At 31.9% G+C, this 16,290-nt stretch overlaps 1 protein-coding gene across 1 annotated transcript; it reads right to left on the reverse strand.

Moving 5' to 3' along the window:
* Positions 1-3,693: 3,693 nt before the first annotated feature.
* On the reverse strand, positions 3,694-12,263 carry LOC108910371. Its single transcript, XM_018714958.1, has 4 exons — positions 12,133-12,263; positions 8,577-8,753; positions 8,037-8,153; positions 3,694-3,936 (listed from the first exon to the last, which is right to left on the reverse strand). Exons 1-4 carry the CDS (start codon positions 12,185-12,187, stop codon positions 3,710-3,712), a joined length of 576 nt encoding a protein of 191 aa, XP_018570474.1. The 5' UTR covers positions 12,188-12,263; the 3' UTR covers positions 3,694-3,709.
* Between the last annotated feature and the right edge of the window lie 4,027 nt (positions 12,264-16,290).

Consider the following 16,290-nt stretch of genomic DNA (forward strand, 5'->3'; position numbering starts at 1 on the left):
TTGAAAGTGGCGTCTTCGATTTTAAATAATACACTATATAATTTCCGTGTTTAAAGTGGTGAATCAATTGTCATGGTATTAATATACGGGGAATGTCAACAAAATGCTACCATGGCTGCTCATAAGTTATTATTGCCCCAAGGACTTAAGAAACAGCACACCTACAGATAGATCCTACAAAGCTGAAGGTTGCAGAAGATGCTTTATACATCACCGAAAAAGATCAAACTGGTACCAAAAGTAATGCACAGCAATTCAAGGAGCCTCATTCTAAAGTATGGGCTACCTCACATGGAAATCGATTTTGTCCATTTCATGTACAGTAACTGCAAGCTTTAATACCTTAAACCGTTCAAAAAGAGTATAATTTTGTGAACGGTTTTTACAAAATTGGCAATACAATAAATGATTTTCCAATCAGACATGCATGGACTGTAAAACAGTAATCTTTCTTCAAACATTTTTAAGGAGATATTGTTAGATATAATTTTTTAATTTTTTTATACTACCGCATCGAATGACTAGCCTACACTATCTCATTTTTTTGCAAAATAACTCTCCTGAACTTTGTCTTAAGAGTAAGTCCCTAATGTCTCTGGAACAGAACTTTCTTTTTTGTGTGGCTGTGTTATCAGTTACTGACCAAAATTTGCGTAACACCACCGTCAGTTCAATCAGTAGAATTTAAATTTTATCATTCTTCATATTTCAAAAATTGTCTAAATGAGATAATATTCTTGCATCCAAAATATGAACGTTAGTTCGACATTCTTTATTCTTTATCATTTCATGTCATATTGACTGACGGATTGCACCTTATTCAGCACTCAGTTGCTCTCGGTCAACTTAAACCCAGAAGAGTCCCATTGTTTATGTTTATTCTCGGTGCTATCTGGCTAAGTAATATTTCGCATAATAGCTGCAATATCAACCTCAAAGGAGGCTCTAACGCCACTCTCTGTCCATTGTCAAGGGGTGCGAGAAATGGCAACTAAACAAACGACGACGCTGCGGTCACAGGAATACGCTCCTCTTTTATTTTGCAAAATATGCCCCAGGGGCTAAACTTTTAATGGACGGCGAACGACTATGAATAACAAAATAAGATAATATAATTTCCTCCTTTCATTGCTTTGATACATTCCCAACAGAAGTTTTTAAGCATTTAATATATATCTTGGTACGGCTAATTCGGGAACCTCAAGAGCGGTGGCTTTTAGGTAAATTAATTTCATCGACTGGAGAGACGTAGTAGTGAAAAAAATCCGTTGAAAAGTTACAATCTTTTTGTGGCTTCATTTCATTTAATAACAGAAGCTGAGAGTAGGAATGGACTGGCTTTAATTAATTTGAACAAAATAAGGATCAATGGGTCGGTCAGAAGATAATGTCTGTTCTACCATGAAAATATTTACCAATTTTTCTTAATACCTACATTTTGGCTGATTAAAAGAATGCGACACAGGTTAAGATGACATGACATTCCTGTTTCACTGGCTGTTAAACTAGGAACATTTACTATATTTCAAATAAAGTCAAAATTAATTTAGTAACAAGCAGTAGGTATTTGAAATTTTATTTTCAAATTAAGTGGTCGAATTTTAAACAGTTATTTTATTATTACTTCGAAGGTTCCTAGAGTACAAAAAAGAAATCAAAAAGGACACAGAAAAGATCATTAAATATTCGTATTAATGAACATTTAAAAAGACCTGAAAAGTCAGCTTTTGGGCATCATATTAATTTTTCTAACCAATCATTTTCACCTTTAAACAATAGCAAAATTCTTCATAATATTCATAATAATTTTGATTTTCATAAAATTAATTTATTGGAAGGGAGAAATTCTAAGAGAAATTAAAAGGAACCCTAATAACTGTGTTAATACTCAAGTCAATTTAAACTGTAATTTTAAACCTTTATTCAAGTATCTTTGGGAACCTCATTAATTCACAGCTGATAGTTTGTTATTAGTATATTGGTAGTTTAACTTTAAAAATTTTTGTTTTCACTTAGTTGGTAATCCTTAGAACTGTAGAATGTCAATTTTCATTTCATTTAACATTTAACCTCACTTTATTTCACTCCACGTGTTCGACATTGTTAGTCAATTTCTGTTTCTTTCTCTTGTTATTTACCAGTAATTGATGTTATATTTAATGTTGTATATTGTTATGTCGAACTTATTAAGATTTTCAACGTTTCCTAAATATTTTTTGGTATCTAAAATTTAACGTAAGTAAACATTTTTTGCTTTATATAATGTCATTTCAACCTCTTGTTGATATTTTAGGAATAGCTCCGATGATGACTATGTAGTCGAAAGCGATCAGCTAAGATTTTAATAAAAATTTTATACACACTTTAACATACAAATTTCTTTGGCTTTTCTTTAAAAAAATATATATGTACGAAGTGTTACAACCGTAAAAAATTTTGTTCATAGATTCGTACACATTTAGACAAGTTTGATCCGGTTTTGACGGACCAAGACAAATGTTCCTTCTTCTAACCAGTCTTGAATTCGTAAATTATTGACAGCAGCTGTAGTAGGTCTATGTAAGTTATCGATAGTTTCAACTTCAATATGTGTACATTTAATTTTTTAAACGTCTTCATAAGAAATCGAGAAGGTTTAGGAAACCGGGGCAGTCATACGACCGGTCCTCCTCGTCCAATCCACAGTACCTTTTGAACTTCATTTAGGTAATCTTACTATGTCGGAAATGACAATCCCTGTTCAAATATTCAAATATTCAAAGGAAACGGTGGCATCTGATACTTCTGTCAACAGTGTAAAAATATAGTGTCAAATTGACTGGCTCGACACATAAATCGTGGTAGTCGGATCATCCCTGAAAACTTATAGATTATTTGTAACTAAAGGCATTATCATCATGTTACACAATCTGGAAATATAGCGTTAACACTTTCCAGAAGTATAGCGTCAAATTGATAGGATAAATCTGTGGTCAAACCGTGTGCCGCTCTATGCTCACAATACACAATTGCTACTGACTGCCACAAAAACGCGTGCCATACACTCAACCAAGCTCAAACTCGCTCACGCACACACAAACGACAATGAAATGCACAGCCAACGTCCCTCAGCAAAATACATGGATTGTTAACCGGCACGCCAGACCGACAGGACAGGTATTAAGGTTGCGCTAGATATGGAACGAATAAATTGATCGATGCGAAGCTTCAGATCACAGGCAGACATGTACAGGTTATTGTATAAAAGATGCAGATTGTGGGATAACTAAAATATTGTTGATCCTTTGCCACCATTAGTAAAAATAGCATCTATTCCTGATTCTATGAAATAATCTCCTAGCCCCTAAACCGAGACATTGAAAATCCCAACTCTGTACTTAACTAGAAAGACATTGTAACTGTTAGTTGAGACTCATAATTACCAACGTTAGCTAATATTACAACTGACAATTGTTCCAAGGAAGTTTGTGGATACGTATAGATACATTGTATTTATAATTGTGAATACTGAGTTTGTGTTCTGAATCTCTATTCTATTTCTGTACTGAATGTTATATTGATTATTCAGGTACAGTATTCAACCATTTTTACTCAACTCAATTCGCATGTTTCTTTCCGATGAATGCTGATTATACAAAACATGTTTATTAAAAAAAGGTTACAATTAAGATATAATATATAAAGCTTCCATGACACCTACTTAACTTTTTCAATATATATTTCGGTACACATGATACAAGGTATAGAAAAACAACAAGCTTAAAGATAATATATATGTAGAAGCTCCGTTACAGGGTCTATAAATGCCTGGGCCCGATGTGCAAATGCATACTTCTGTCTCGTATCCGCCAACAGTTTGTTTGTAGCATCCTTCTGTCAATGCGGAATTAGAATTCAAAGATATTACCTTGGAGCACATGTGCGTCACATTGTTCACTAAAAGAAAAAAAAATATATGAAATAACATTCTTATTGAAACACTCTGTATATGTGTTTAATAAGTTTCTTGTTTTGTTTTTGTATATTTAATTTATTATAACAAAGCATAAAAAATTTTTAATGGACATCAATATTATTGCCCCAATTTTTTTTATAAACATGAGATATAGGCTCACATTATCGTAGTATACAAGGTGCCCCATTTCTTTATAATTTAACCAATTTTATTATTCCAATGAAACACGCTTGATTTTATTAAAAGTGATGGCAAAGGCAAAGGGCAAATGCAAAATTGTATACGTACTAATAATAAAATAATTCATAAAAAACGAAAATACAAAATTCATTAGAGAAATACAAAAATATCTTCTATAATAATACCTTCAAATGACCGTAGCCCTTATTCAAATTTGCATATCATTTGGAGACGAAGAATAAATTTTACTTGTCATAAGTTCCCATAAGTCAATGTAAGATTTTATAAAAACAGGATAATTAAGATTATCTTAATAAAATTGAAAGAATGATCAGTTTTATAATGGGTCAAATTTAGAATTCCGTTAAAAAAAATAGAGTTATTCATTTCCAAAAATTTGGAACTAATGTCTCTAATTAATATTTGAAATGTGACAAGTGAATAATACATGATAAATTTTTTCTTGCTTGGACGAAAGGTGAAAATCGCATCAATTTTAACATGTGAAGAAATAATTTGAGGCAACTTTCACAAAAACAGTTTTTAGTATCGTTAATATTACCAGAGCTATGGAAGAACCCGTCTTAAGTGGAACACTCTGTGTAAAGTTATAAAATAAAAGAGGCTAATCTGCTAATCTAAAAAACGACAACGAACATTTGCAACTAATATTAACGGGGAAAAACTGTACATTTATTACAGCGATTACCATATCAAATATTCTGAGGCTTAGACTTATCATTAGAGATATTAAAATTAAGATCCGGTTAAAAACCTTTATCGTTTATAGATATTCGCAAAGTAATAACGCTATTTCATAAGAGAAAATATTATAAGATATTGCTGTAATGAACGTATTTTCCTTAATTTGATACGAAATACGAAATATAATAACTGGTACAAACTAAATATTTTAAAAGCCTTTTCTGTTATTATCTGCAATATTCTAGGAGTACGTTTCATTTCCAGATGTTTAAGAGTTATATAAAGGGAATAGTTCTGCTTGTAAGTGCTCGATTTTTCGAGTGGCACAGCCGATTTGTTCCCTACCTCTGACGAATCGAGGCATTGTTGAAAGTGGTTGACAATTGTGTCAGAGAGAATTTTAGCTAAAATACGTCATCTTTTCATATAATTATAGGTATAGAACAAAACAGCCTGATTAAAAATTATTGCTAGTTGATTGATTGATTGATTACTATTATTAAAAATAAATTGCTCCGAAATGAAGCCAAATATTTCCTAAACTGAATAAAAAGAACAACGCTACAACCAATATATTTAAGAACATACCTACCTAGTTGTAATGATAATTGATTCTGAGAATCGATTTCTGTAAAATGAATGAAAAATTATTGGGAGTACGTTGATAATGTTATCTTACGAAAATTCTCACAATTATTCTGTACAAATCTGATACCTTTGTTTCCGATAATGAGGACAATTAAGATATTTTTAGCAAATGACATACGTATGAAGTATTTGAATATTTACATGTTTAGGTATAGCATATATTATATCCACTGAGAGTATCTTAAGAAGTTCTGATAATAGATGTAGTGATTTTTTAAGTCAATTAAGGGAGAATGTCCATATAAACATATACCTTAAACGGCTTAGTTTTTTTTAGAAACAGGGTATTAAAAGTTTTTTAAAATCCACATTTTTTCAAAAAAATTATAGACATTAATGTAAATGAAATTTCAAACACAACGAAATCATAAATTTCTAGAAAAAATCGATGATGTAGAAATGTTCCCCTTGATATAATTCTTCCAATGTCAATTATTTATGTCTAATGATTATATTTTTGGTATTTACAAGAGAACAAAGGATTACTGGAAAACAAATAGCGTTAGAACTACTTTCGATTTATTGAATTGTGTGGTAAAGACATGTTAGATTAAAAAACAAATAATCTGAAAATTATATTTCTTCATTGAAATTTAAGGTCTCCATTAAGAGGTTTTATTTTAAATAGCGCGCCATTCATTACTTGTGACGATAGATGGCGCTACCGCATATGGCAGCCGTTAATTGAAACAACGCGATTAATAAACGATCGATATTCCTTTGAGCAAGATTTAGAAGTAGGTAATAAAAATGCACTACAAATATGGTGACAATTATGTGGAAACAGTTCGGAAAGTCCGTACCAAGTTTGGTCGCAAAAACGCGCCTTCTCGTACAGCAATTATGGATTTTGTGGCTTAATTTGAAAGTACAGAGCAGATTGCTGATGTTAAGAATCCAACTCGTGCTCGTCAGTCATAGATCAGACGAAAACAATGTTGTTGTGTCTGCAAGTGTTACGACAAATCCTTCACAGAAATGTGCCATTTCACAAATCAGAATGTACAAAGATCTAAGACTGCATCTTCACAAGGTCCACGCAAGATTTGAAGAGATTGACGCTGATTTTTTTCAATTTTACATCAATAAGCGTAATAGTCGAATCTGGAACTCTGAAACCTCAAAAGTGATTGTCAGATAACCTTTCCATCCACAACGAGTGACTATTTTGTGTGGTTTCTACAATCGAATCATCATAGGCCGTATTTTTTTCGAAATCGAAGTCGGTGTTACCGCTAAGTTAATAGAATTCAATACCGACTGGCCCTACGATTGAAGAACTTAATTTGGTTTATTTTCACCAGAATATGGCTATGTACCATACAAACCGTGAAACGATAGCCTTTTTGCGTGAGCAGTTTACTGGACGTGTGATTTCACGTCAGGGAGACTTCAATTGTCCTCCTAAATCATGTGACTTGACACCTCTGGATTTCTTTCTCGATTGAAGAGCTCGAACACAATATCCGAACTGTAATTAACAAAATAGGTCCGCAATTATGCCGAGAAGTTATAAATATGTACTTACATGTTTAACCGCGTGGTCTGTATTATAATAAAAATATCTCTATTAAAAATTACTTGCTTTCAATCAAATGAACTTATAAAGTTTTCAATTTCCACGAACCTTTTTCAGCAAAATAGTTTAAATTTTCGCTCTAGTTTATTATCAGGACTTTTTTTTTGTTTAAACATAAAACACCACAGAAATGAGACAACCCCCAAATCTAAAGCCAAAGGCTGTGCGGAAGGGGGCTACACTTGAAAAAACACGGACAAACACCCATTATCCATCGACATTGCCAGTGCCGACACCGGGGATCGAACACGGACCAGAATAAGAAGCCGGGCCGAGAAATGCTTGCCACCGCACTCTTGACCGACTGCGCTACCGTGGCGACTTCATAACATACTTAACATACCACACTGTAGTGCATAATCTATTTTCAAATATAGTAATAAATTGCAATTAAACTCGATTTAAATGTATAATTTCCATTGTGATAATCGCTAAGACTCATAGTTGCAAACTGCAAACATTCTATATGGGCTAAAGTTTATACCAAAGTAAGACACTTATCCACTTAACCGCTTTACAACAATAACTTAACGTTTGTAGCTTGGAAATTCGTGCCTTCCATATTATTATACTAGAGAACAGTAATTATAAGTTTCAGCTCTCGCATTGGCCAAAATGAAATCGATTTTGGGGTTTTTCAGAAGATGAATTTCAGTGATATTAATTTATGACAAAAGAATCGTCCAACTTTCTCAAAAGTCAACTGAGACACCAAAATATTGAGAGACAGATTCTATATACATTTAGAGAATTGTCAATTTCTTTAGTAAAAAATGTGTATGACATACCAAAATTGAATTATGAATCATTTTCCCGTATTTATAGTCGAAAAATTCTACTTTTTTGCAAATTTTTCGGAAGGCTAAAAGTCACAAAATATCAAAATCTATCATTATGTTTTAATTTTCTCGCATATTTGAATCAAGCTTTTTTCCACACTATATTGCAATCTTTTTGATGTATACCTACCCTGGTTATTGAAGTAATATGTATATTTTACACAAACTTGATTTCTACTTCGTTTACAAAGGATACTAGCTTTGTGATTTTTCCACAAATAGTCCATATCAGGAGGAGTGCCATCATCTGAAACAGAAAAACTTTTGCAGGCTACTTTTTTTATTTTAAAACACATATAATAGGGTAGAACCTGTTTAGTTAATTCTATTTGTACATTGTAAACTAACAGGATCAGCAAAATATTTGGAAAATATTGAGAATATCCGATGTTGTTCAAAGCAAAAAGCATAATAAATGTATTGTACAGGGTGTCTGCTAAGGTCATGTCCAAAATGAAGGGGTATACAGGGGAGGTCAAAATAGATGTAGTACTTCATATATTTTTTTTCCTGTCGGGCTTCGTTGCTAAGAAGTTTGAAAAACAAATTCCAATTATAACTTCTAAGTCGTTACCATGACAACAATGAAATTTGGACAATTAAAGCAACTCATGGTAATATTTATTTTTTTGTTTTGAGTGGTGAGATTGATTGTCAATAATTGACTTACATGAAATAACAATCGGTGATGCGCAGGGAATGCCAGTGGCCCTGCTATCGTCTAGATAATCCGAACAAGTACCATTGTATCTAGTCACATTGTCATAACCCGGTCCAAACCATGTGAATTCGTAACAATAAGACCAACTGGGGTCCAATGCCGGGTAACTCGAGTTGTCAGATTGTCCTGAAAATTGTGTTAATGTAAACAAATTACAGCTTCAAATAAATTAGGAACAGGATGGTTTATAGATCAAAGTAATTTTATTATCCCTCTTATTTATTTATAAAATGTTTTATGTCATAGGTACTTAATTATCTTTAGTTAATCTTCCAACACATAAATTATTAATTTAACTTAATTGATCAGCTTTATCTAATAAATTTTCTGTCACTCGTGTTTTAACTGTAAATTATCTGGATCTCGATAGTTCGTATATGGGTCTAGTTAGTCGGAAGGCTTAAATCGGTTGATTTACAGCCTATATAAAATATTGCTTAATTGTGAAAACCCTTATAAGATTATGTTTAAAAAAACAAGTAATTGCGGGTATTGTTATTGTACCCCTTATTTGTATAGGTTTATAAAAAATATATACTAGGTGTATTTTATACGCAGGTATAAAAAATATAATAAAGTCGTCAGTTTCGTACGTTCATCCGAAACGAACAAATGTAGTTGCCAAAGATAACCAAGAAAATCATACCAGTTATTATTACTCAGTTTACTTCACTAGGAAGATTGCATGTCTGAATCAGATATGTCACTTTCAAAGAATAGCATTAGGTAACTGAAAGGAGTTTTGAACTGATACAGAAAGTTATACTTATATTATTTTGAAGATAATTACAAGAATACACAATTAATAAATTAAAAATACATAATAGTACAGGGTGATTCACTATATTTTGACCCCCCTTTAACTTTTTTGTCTTAAGAGTTATAAAAAAATGCGAAATATAAAAGTTACACGAGTTTTTATGATTTTTTCGAAAATGATAGTAAAAAACAAATGAAGTCCAAACAAAATGGCCGCGGATGTTAACTTTGTTAAGTTAAATGGAACACCCTGTATATTTTTACATATTTGGATAGAACGTTCCCTGTCGAGCATAGTCATATAGGGATTGTTGGATCCATCTCTAACAATAAGCGAGATACTATTAAACAACGAAAAGAAGGTTTTTTTATTAAGAAAATAAGACATCTTGTAATTGTTCCTTTTGTAAATACCTTTTTCAGGCATTTCTGACTTTTTCCAATTACGTAAGGATTTACAAATTTAGTTATAATATATTTTGACAGATAGGACATTGATATGATCCAAAATGCGTATAGCTATTGTAACTAAATCTCACTAATTACGCCGTGAGAAGCCTAATTACACATGGACAATGTTATATGGTAGGCCGCGACAGTGACAGGTAATGTCATGCCAACATTGTTATTGTTTGACAGTTTTTATTATTATTTAATTAAAATGGGTTACACAGAAGTAGAAAATTGAAATATTATAGAACAAAGTTCTTCTCCATACTCTATTTCAATTCTAAATAATTTTCTACTTCTGTGTAACCTATTTTAATTAAATAATAATACATACTGTCAATCAATAACAATGTTGTCAAGACATTACAACCCGTCACTGTCACGACCTACTTATCCATGAGTAATTACACCTCTCACGGCCTAATTAGTGAGATTTCGTTACATTACCTATACGCACTTTGGACCGTATCAATGTCCGATCTGTCAAAATATATTATAACTAAATCTGTAAATCCTTACGTAATTGGAAAAAAGACAGAAATGCCTGAAAGAGGTCTAACAATTACAAGATGTATTATTTTCTTAATAAAAAACCTTCTTTTCGTTTTTTTAAATATCTTGCTTATTGTTAGAGATGGACCCAACAAACCCTATATGGCTATGCTCTACAGGGAACGTTCTATCCAAATATGTAAAAATATACAGGATGTTCCATTTAACTTAACAAAGTTAACATCCGCGGCCATTTTGTTTGGACTTAATTTGTTTTTCTACTATCATTATCGAAAAATTCATAAAACTCGTGCAACTTTTATATTTAACATTTTTTTTATAACTCTTAAAACAAAGTTAAAGGGGGGTCAAAATATAGTGAAACCCTGTACATTCATATACATTACAATATTTTTTAATGAAATAGTCATGATAATGGGTATAATAAAAATAAAAGTTTATATATTTAATTCAACCATCACTGCCAGTGTCATCACCTACGTTAATAATAAAAAATCTCTTTGTATTATTCCAATATGAATGTGTTCCAACAGTTTTAACATATGAAACACAACAGCATTTAGAGTGCCTGATATTTTATTACCTCTAACACCAGATTTTGATTGATTCCATATATGTAATATGAAACTGAATATACATGATATGGAGAAGCTTTCACACTGAGTGTCTCTTACTCTTGGCGTTGTCTTTTAGTTATCATTTACAGTGTTCAAAATTTTGAGTACACAGTAAGTACATTTCTTTTGATGTAATTTTCACTCATGAAAAGTGACAACTAATAAGTAACCAATAACTTTTTTCGTATTAATAGTTATTACTAACAGATTTTAGCTGCCATTATCTATTTTACACAGTAATTATGACAAATCTTAGAACATAGTTGAAGATTCAAGTATTATTTCACTGTTGTTATTAAAAGTATGAATTGATTTCTATTAAGTTAATTAATTAAATTAATTTCGAAGAATAAAAATAAAAAATACTATATCCATCTCAAGTATTAAGATGAAGATAGAAATACAGTGAGAACATGCGCGATGTAGATTAAATATTAAATGGTTTCCAAGTCCTGAAATATTTCTTATAACCTTTTTATAACTGTCATGATATATATTTTTGAAAGTAATGGAGACGATTGTGTAACTTTTACATGATTTTAAAATAGGAATAGGTTTTATTGATATACCTACTATATAAGTTTTCAAAACCTCAAGTGGCGAAATTTAAGTAACGATAGTTACCAAGGAAATATTAATAAATTTCACTGTTTAATACTCTAAAGATTTGATAATTGTTAAGAACGGTTATTTGTAACTGCTTTATACTACCTTTGGTTAAATAATTTTGTGATTGTTACTTGCTCACAACCATCATAAAACATAATATTTTATGTTACCTGGAAACGTTGAAATAATATGTGAAAATTGTATTTGGGAATTAATTTCATAGTAGATGTCGATAAACTCAGTCAGTAGATCAAAGTTTTACATATATTTATTTATATAGCAATAAATACTAAATATATTTATCATTTTATTTAGAATACGAGTACATGAGCTCAGAAATATGCTTTCTGTACAATGTTCCAAGATTACAGAATTTATTTAATTAATTTATCCACAAAGAAACTAGCAAATTAAGCTTGTATATACCTTCAATATATTTGATATCTTAGTGATAAGCAGTAACCCATTATTGTTTTCAAAATCATATAGATTATTTTATATTCAATCGTTGATTAATGTGAGTACTTGATAATATTACAAAAACTATTCGAACTTACCATATGCATTCCTTATAAAAATACATAGCACAGTAATAACCAACAATGTTTTCATCTTGATTTCAAATAATTTATGACTAATTGTGCTGATTTAGTTCTAGGACTTATCAGAGAATAATCGATGATAAATCTAAAATAACGACACTAATAATTATCATCTACTTGAGATTAATCTTATCTTCTAAGATAACCGAGAAGATAACCAAAATCTTAAAAACGCATTTCTAAAAAAAATTAATAATAAATTTGAGTGAAGTGGAAATTCCTTATTATTTTTGTCGCAATCTTTTGATTAATGAATTATTTCCGTCTTAATATCAGTTTCTTCTAAAAGAACTATCTACTAAAAAAGAAATAAAAAGACCACCACTACCCAAAGATATGTGGCATGCATCTGCCCTTATGAAATCAAATATGAAAATTACGTATCTAATATGAATAGAACGGTTTAGGTAATTTATTTCCAATATATTGGTTAGACTGCATCTTAGTTTCCTGATAAATGTGCCTTAAAACTTGCCTCTATGTTGTTTATTGTGGCTAATACCAAAATTTAATGGGTAAGCTTTTGACCTGATCCAAGTAAGTGCTGAACCTGATACATGCTCCTACGAATACCAATATAACATGAGTTCTGCACAACATTGCACGATTGGTATTGGTAACGAAAACTCCCTAAATCTTGTCATCAGTATTAATTACTCCTTTACAATAAACATCTTCAAATGACCTAATCACGGCAATTTTTGTCTGTATTCAATAGTTTTCTGTAGAACCCAAGTCACAACGTCTGTTTTGGTAATAGCGAAACCATACCAAGAGTTTGTTTTGGTTAGATAAGGTTCGAGACAGCTAGAACATTCGTCGCCCTATTCTTATGTAGACCTGAACAACCAGGTACCCATTGTATTATTATCTTCTAACTTCGTCAGAGCTTATTGGCAGTTCCATACTGTTCAGAAGTTACACAGGCAAGATTCGAGAGCTTTGAGAGCTGCTTGGCTGTATGTAAAAATTTTAGCTACTTTTTTTACACCCTGTAAAATACCTATGTGTAAAGAAAAGAACTATATCATGTTATTTTCCTTTCGTTTGTACATTCATTTAAGCCTTTGTTCCTATTCTCAAAAAATACATTTGTTTCGCTGACTTGGCAGCTTGGCTTAACTCAATAAATATCATTTGTTTGCAGTACTCCCCTTTCTGGAAAATTTATTATCCAAAGCCTATTATTTAATTTAAGAAAAGGAAGTGTTCATCTCGACAGCTTTATACTTCTCGGCTGAGGCATGAAAACTGGAAATATTTGTGGCAGTTTTTATTAACTTAATCCGATTCATAATTCGCCTTAGCAAGTTTTGCGCGATGATAAATCATTTAGGGCCCGACTAATCGACCACGCTGGGCTCATTCCACTTTTGGATACCCGGGGCGGCGAGGGTCAAGCAGAAAAATGTCTGCATCAGGTGGTACACTTTTATTTATTTCCTCATATATACTTCGGGCGTTATACTCCTCCAATTTTCCGTTAATACAAAGAAAAGGCAGTTCGCTGGTGGTACTACTTTAATTCGTTCAATAAAGTTCAGGCCAAACGTAAACGAAGTAATTTATTGTTTGAGTTGAGCTCAAGTCAAGAATTTACTACTAGAATTTAAATTGTATAGTGCTCATGGAAAAAAATCACCAAATTAAATATTTCCAATAATTTGTTACTAAATGTTTCTGAACTCAACATAATTTAGTTTTTAACCATTTATACGAGAAGTTTCACGCACGGGGGCTTGCGCGAATATGCCAAATTCTCACATGCTTATAATTGCACATCATTCTCACTTGACATATACGTTTTATCCGACAGTTGCAGTTTGATAACGAAAAACAAACTTAAAGATCTACATAGTTTAAAAAGTCAAGCAGTCAAGTTTTGCTTACCACGGTAGTCAAGGATATCTTCTGTAATGATATATTTGCCAAAAAATATTCGACTTCTAGTATAACTGAATATGCATCTCTGGATTAGTTCTCTCAAAATCTAAGGGAAGACAAGAAGTGCAGTACGAACAAACCAGGATGAAGTTTTCTTGGTTAATTTTTTAAAAAGGTGTCAAAAAATTGTCATCTTGTCTTGTTATTTTGTCATGCCCCGACTAAGTGGACATAGTATTCAATGCTCAAATCTAAGTTAAACGTCTACGAAAACGAAGATATCAGCAAATATTACAAGTTTCCTGGTTTTGTAAAACACAAACACAATGGATACACAACCAAAACATTGTCAGTTTTCTATCAATAGAAAAAAATCAACAAATTTCTTGTAGATGCGCCAGATGGTTTTTTATCAATGTTTTTTTTTACTTATTTCTAAGTTGATTTACTAAATTAGTTTTATTTTTAGGTGGTTGCTGTTTTTACTGTTGCTGGTGGGTGCAGATGTGACAAACTAGTGAAGAACATTTAGGATATACAAGAAAAAAGTGATGTTCTACTGGTTCATCTCCCGTTCACAAAAACTCGCTAGAGCGCTCTTCCACGGTTTTAAATAACGGTTTTGGCATTAGCCAAAATAAGTACCTACATCTGTGACCAAAGAAAACATCAACCAACCGACTGCTTCTTTACTACAGAACAAAAAGAATTTCCGTTGAACCTATACCCATTAACACTCCGGAAAAATACTATAAATGTCTCTAGATTCCTAAAACCAAAAAATCTAGAAACATATATCGGTCATTCAATTCGCAGATGAAGGATATGTCAAAGATTTTCTTCTATAGAAAATCAAGATACGGAAAAGAATAACTTTGAACGACAACAATAATGCTGACGCCGCCTCTACCACTATTTGTTTTACAGTTACTGCTAATGCTACCTCTTCTACTGCTTGCTCTACTGAATGATGTCTCACAAAGAGAATACGCCTCCTTGTGTTAGTTTTGGTAGTAGAATCCAATTTCACAATTCAATTTTTATTTTAATTTAAAACGAATAAATAGTTAATATTTTAGTAAATAAATAAAACACCTAAAAAACTATAACTGTTGAATAAATTTATTATCTCAGGTACCATAGTTTTCCGGATTGTTATACCATGACTTATGTATCTTGTCGTTGTTAGAAAATGACTTGCAATACACTTCCTTAACCTCAGCTAAGCTAGGAATCTTCGACTCGCCCTTGTTATTCTTGATCTAGGCATTCTGGGGACCGACCCATTATCACAATCCTAGACCAACTCTGATATTGATTTCGGTTCTTCTTGTTGGTTCCAAGACCGCTACGGATGGAACTGCTCCTCAGACAATGGTGGCCCGTCCTCCGGGACCTTCCGTAGTGGCTTCTGTAACTGATGGCATCTAATGCTTCCAATCGATTCATCATTCTTCACTGCTAGCATCTTCAGTGGTGATTCTGAAAAAGATTCGCTGTAACTGAGGTTCAAAAATCAACATCAAGGTAGGCCTAGGGATTTTGATAGAACAGGGGCAGGATAAACATTTCTAACTAAGGTTGAGGAAGTGTATTATGAATCTCTAACTGATGGCAACTACAGGCATAGCAGCCACAGTATAACAACCCAAAAAACCATAGTACCTTAAGACCGCTATTTTTTTTGAAAACAGGGATTATGTAATTAATAACGCGACAACCATTACAAGTACAACATATTTACATTACAGAGAAAAAACTTAAAAACATAAAATAAAAATAGAAGTTATAAAATGGCCTATAAAAAATATGATCATATTCATCAGATCAGATCAGATTGAAGAAACTTTTTCTATTCCTCTAAATGCGATTACTTTAATTACAATACAAAAATTCAATTACAATATAAAAATGTAATATCTACACATCAAATTTCATCTAATTCGACTGTACGAATCATGAGAAATTGCTATCTAATCTTGACGTACATGATACACATGATGTAGCCTCAACTGGATTGCTTCATTTTTTAAAAAACGTAAACGATATGTCATTTTAACTTATGCAATAATTTAGGTAATAATATTAAAAGAGATTATAGAGAAGTGCATGTGGGGATTCCTCAAAGCTCTGTGTTGAGTCCCATCCTCTTTCTGTCATACAAAAATGAGTTTGTTATTTTAATTTCGAATGCTTTTCTTGTGGATACATGCGGATATATATATATAT

The sequence above is a fragment of the Anoplophora glabripennis genome, unplaced genomic scaffold (genome assembly GCF_000390285.2).
Source record: "Anoplophora glabripennis isolate ALB-LARVAE unplaced genomic scaffold, Agla_2.0 scaffold397, whole genome shotgun sequence".
NCBI classification, from domain to species: Eukaryota; Metazoa; Arthropoda; class Insecta; order Coleoptera; family Cerambycidae; genus Anoplophora; species Anoplophora glabripennis.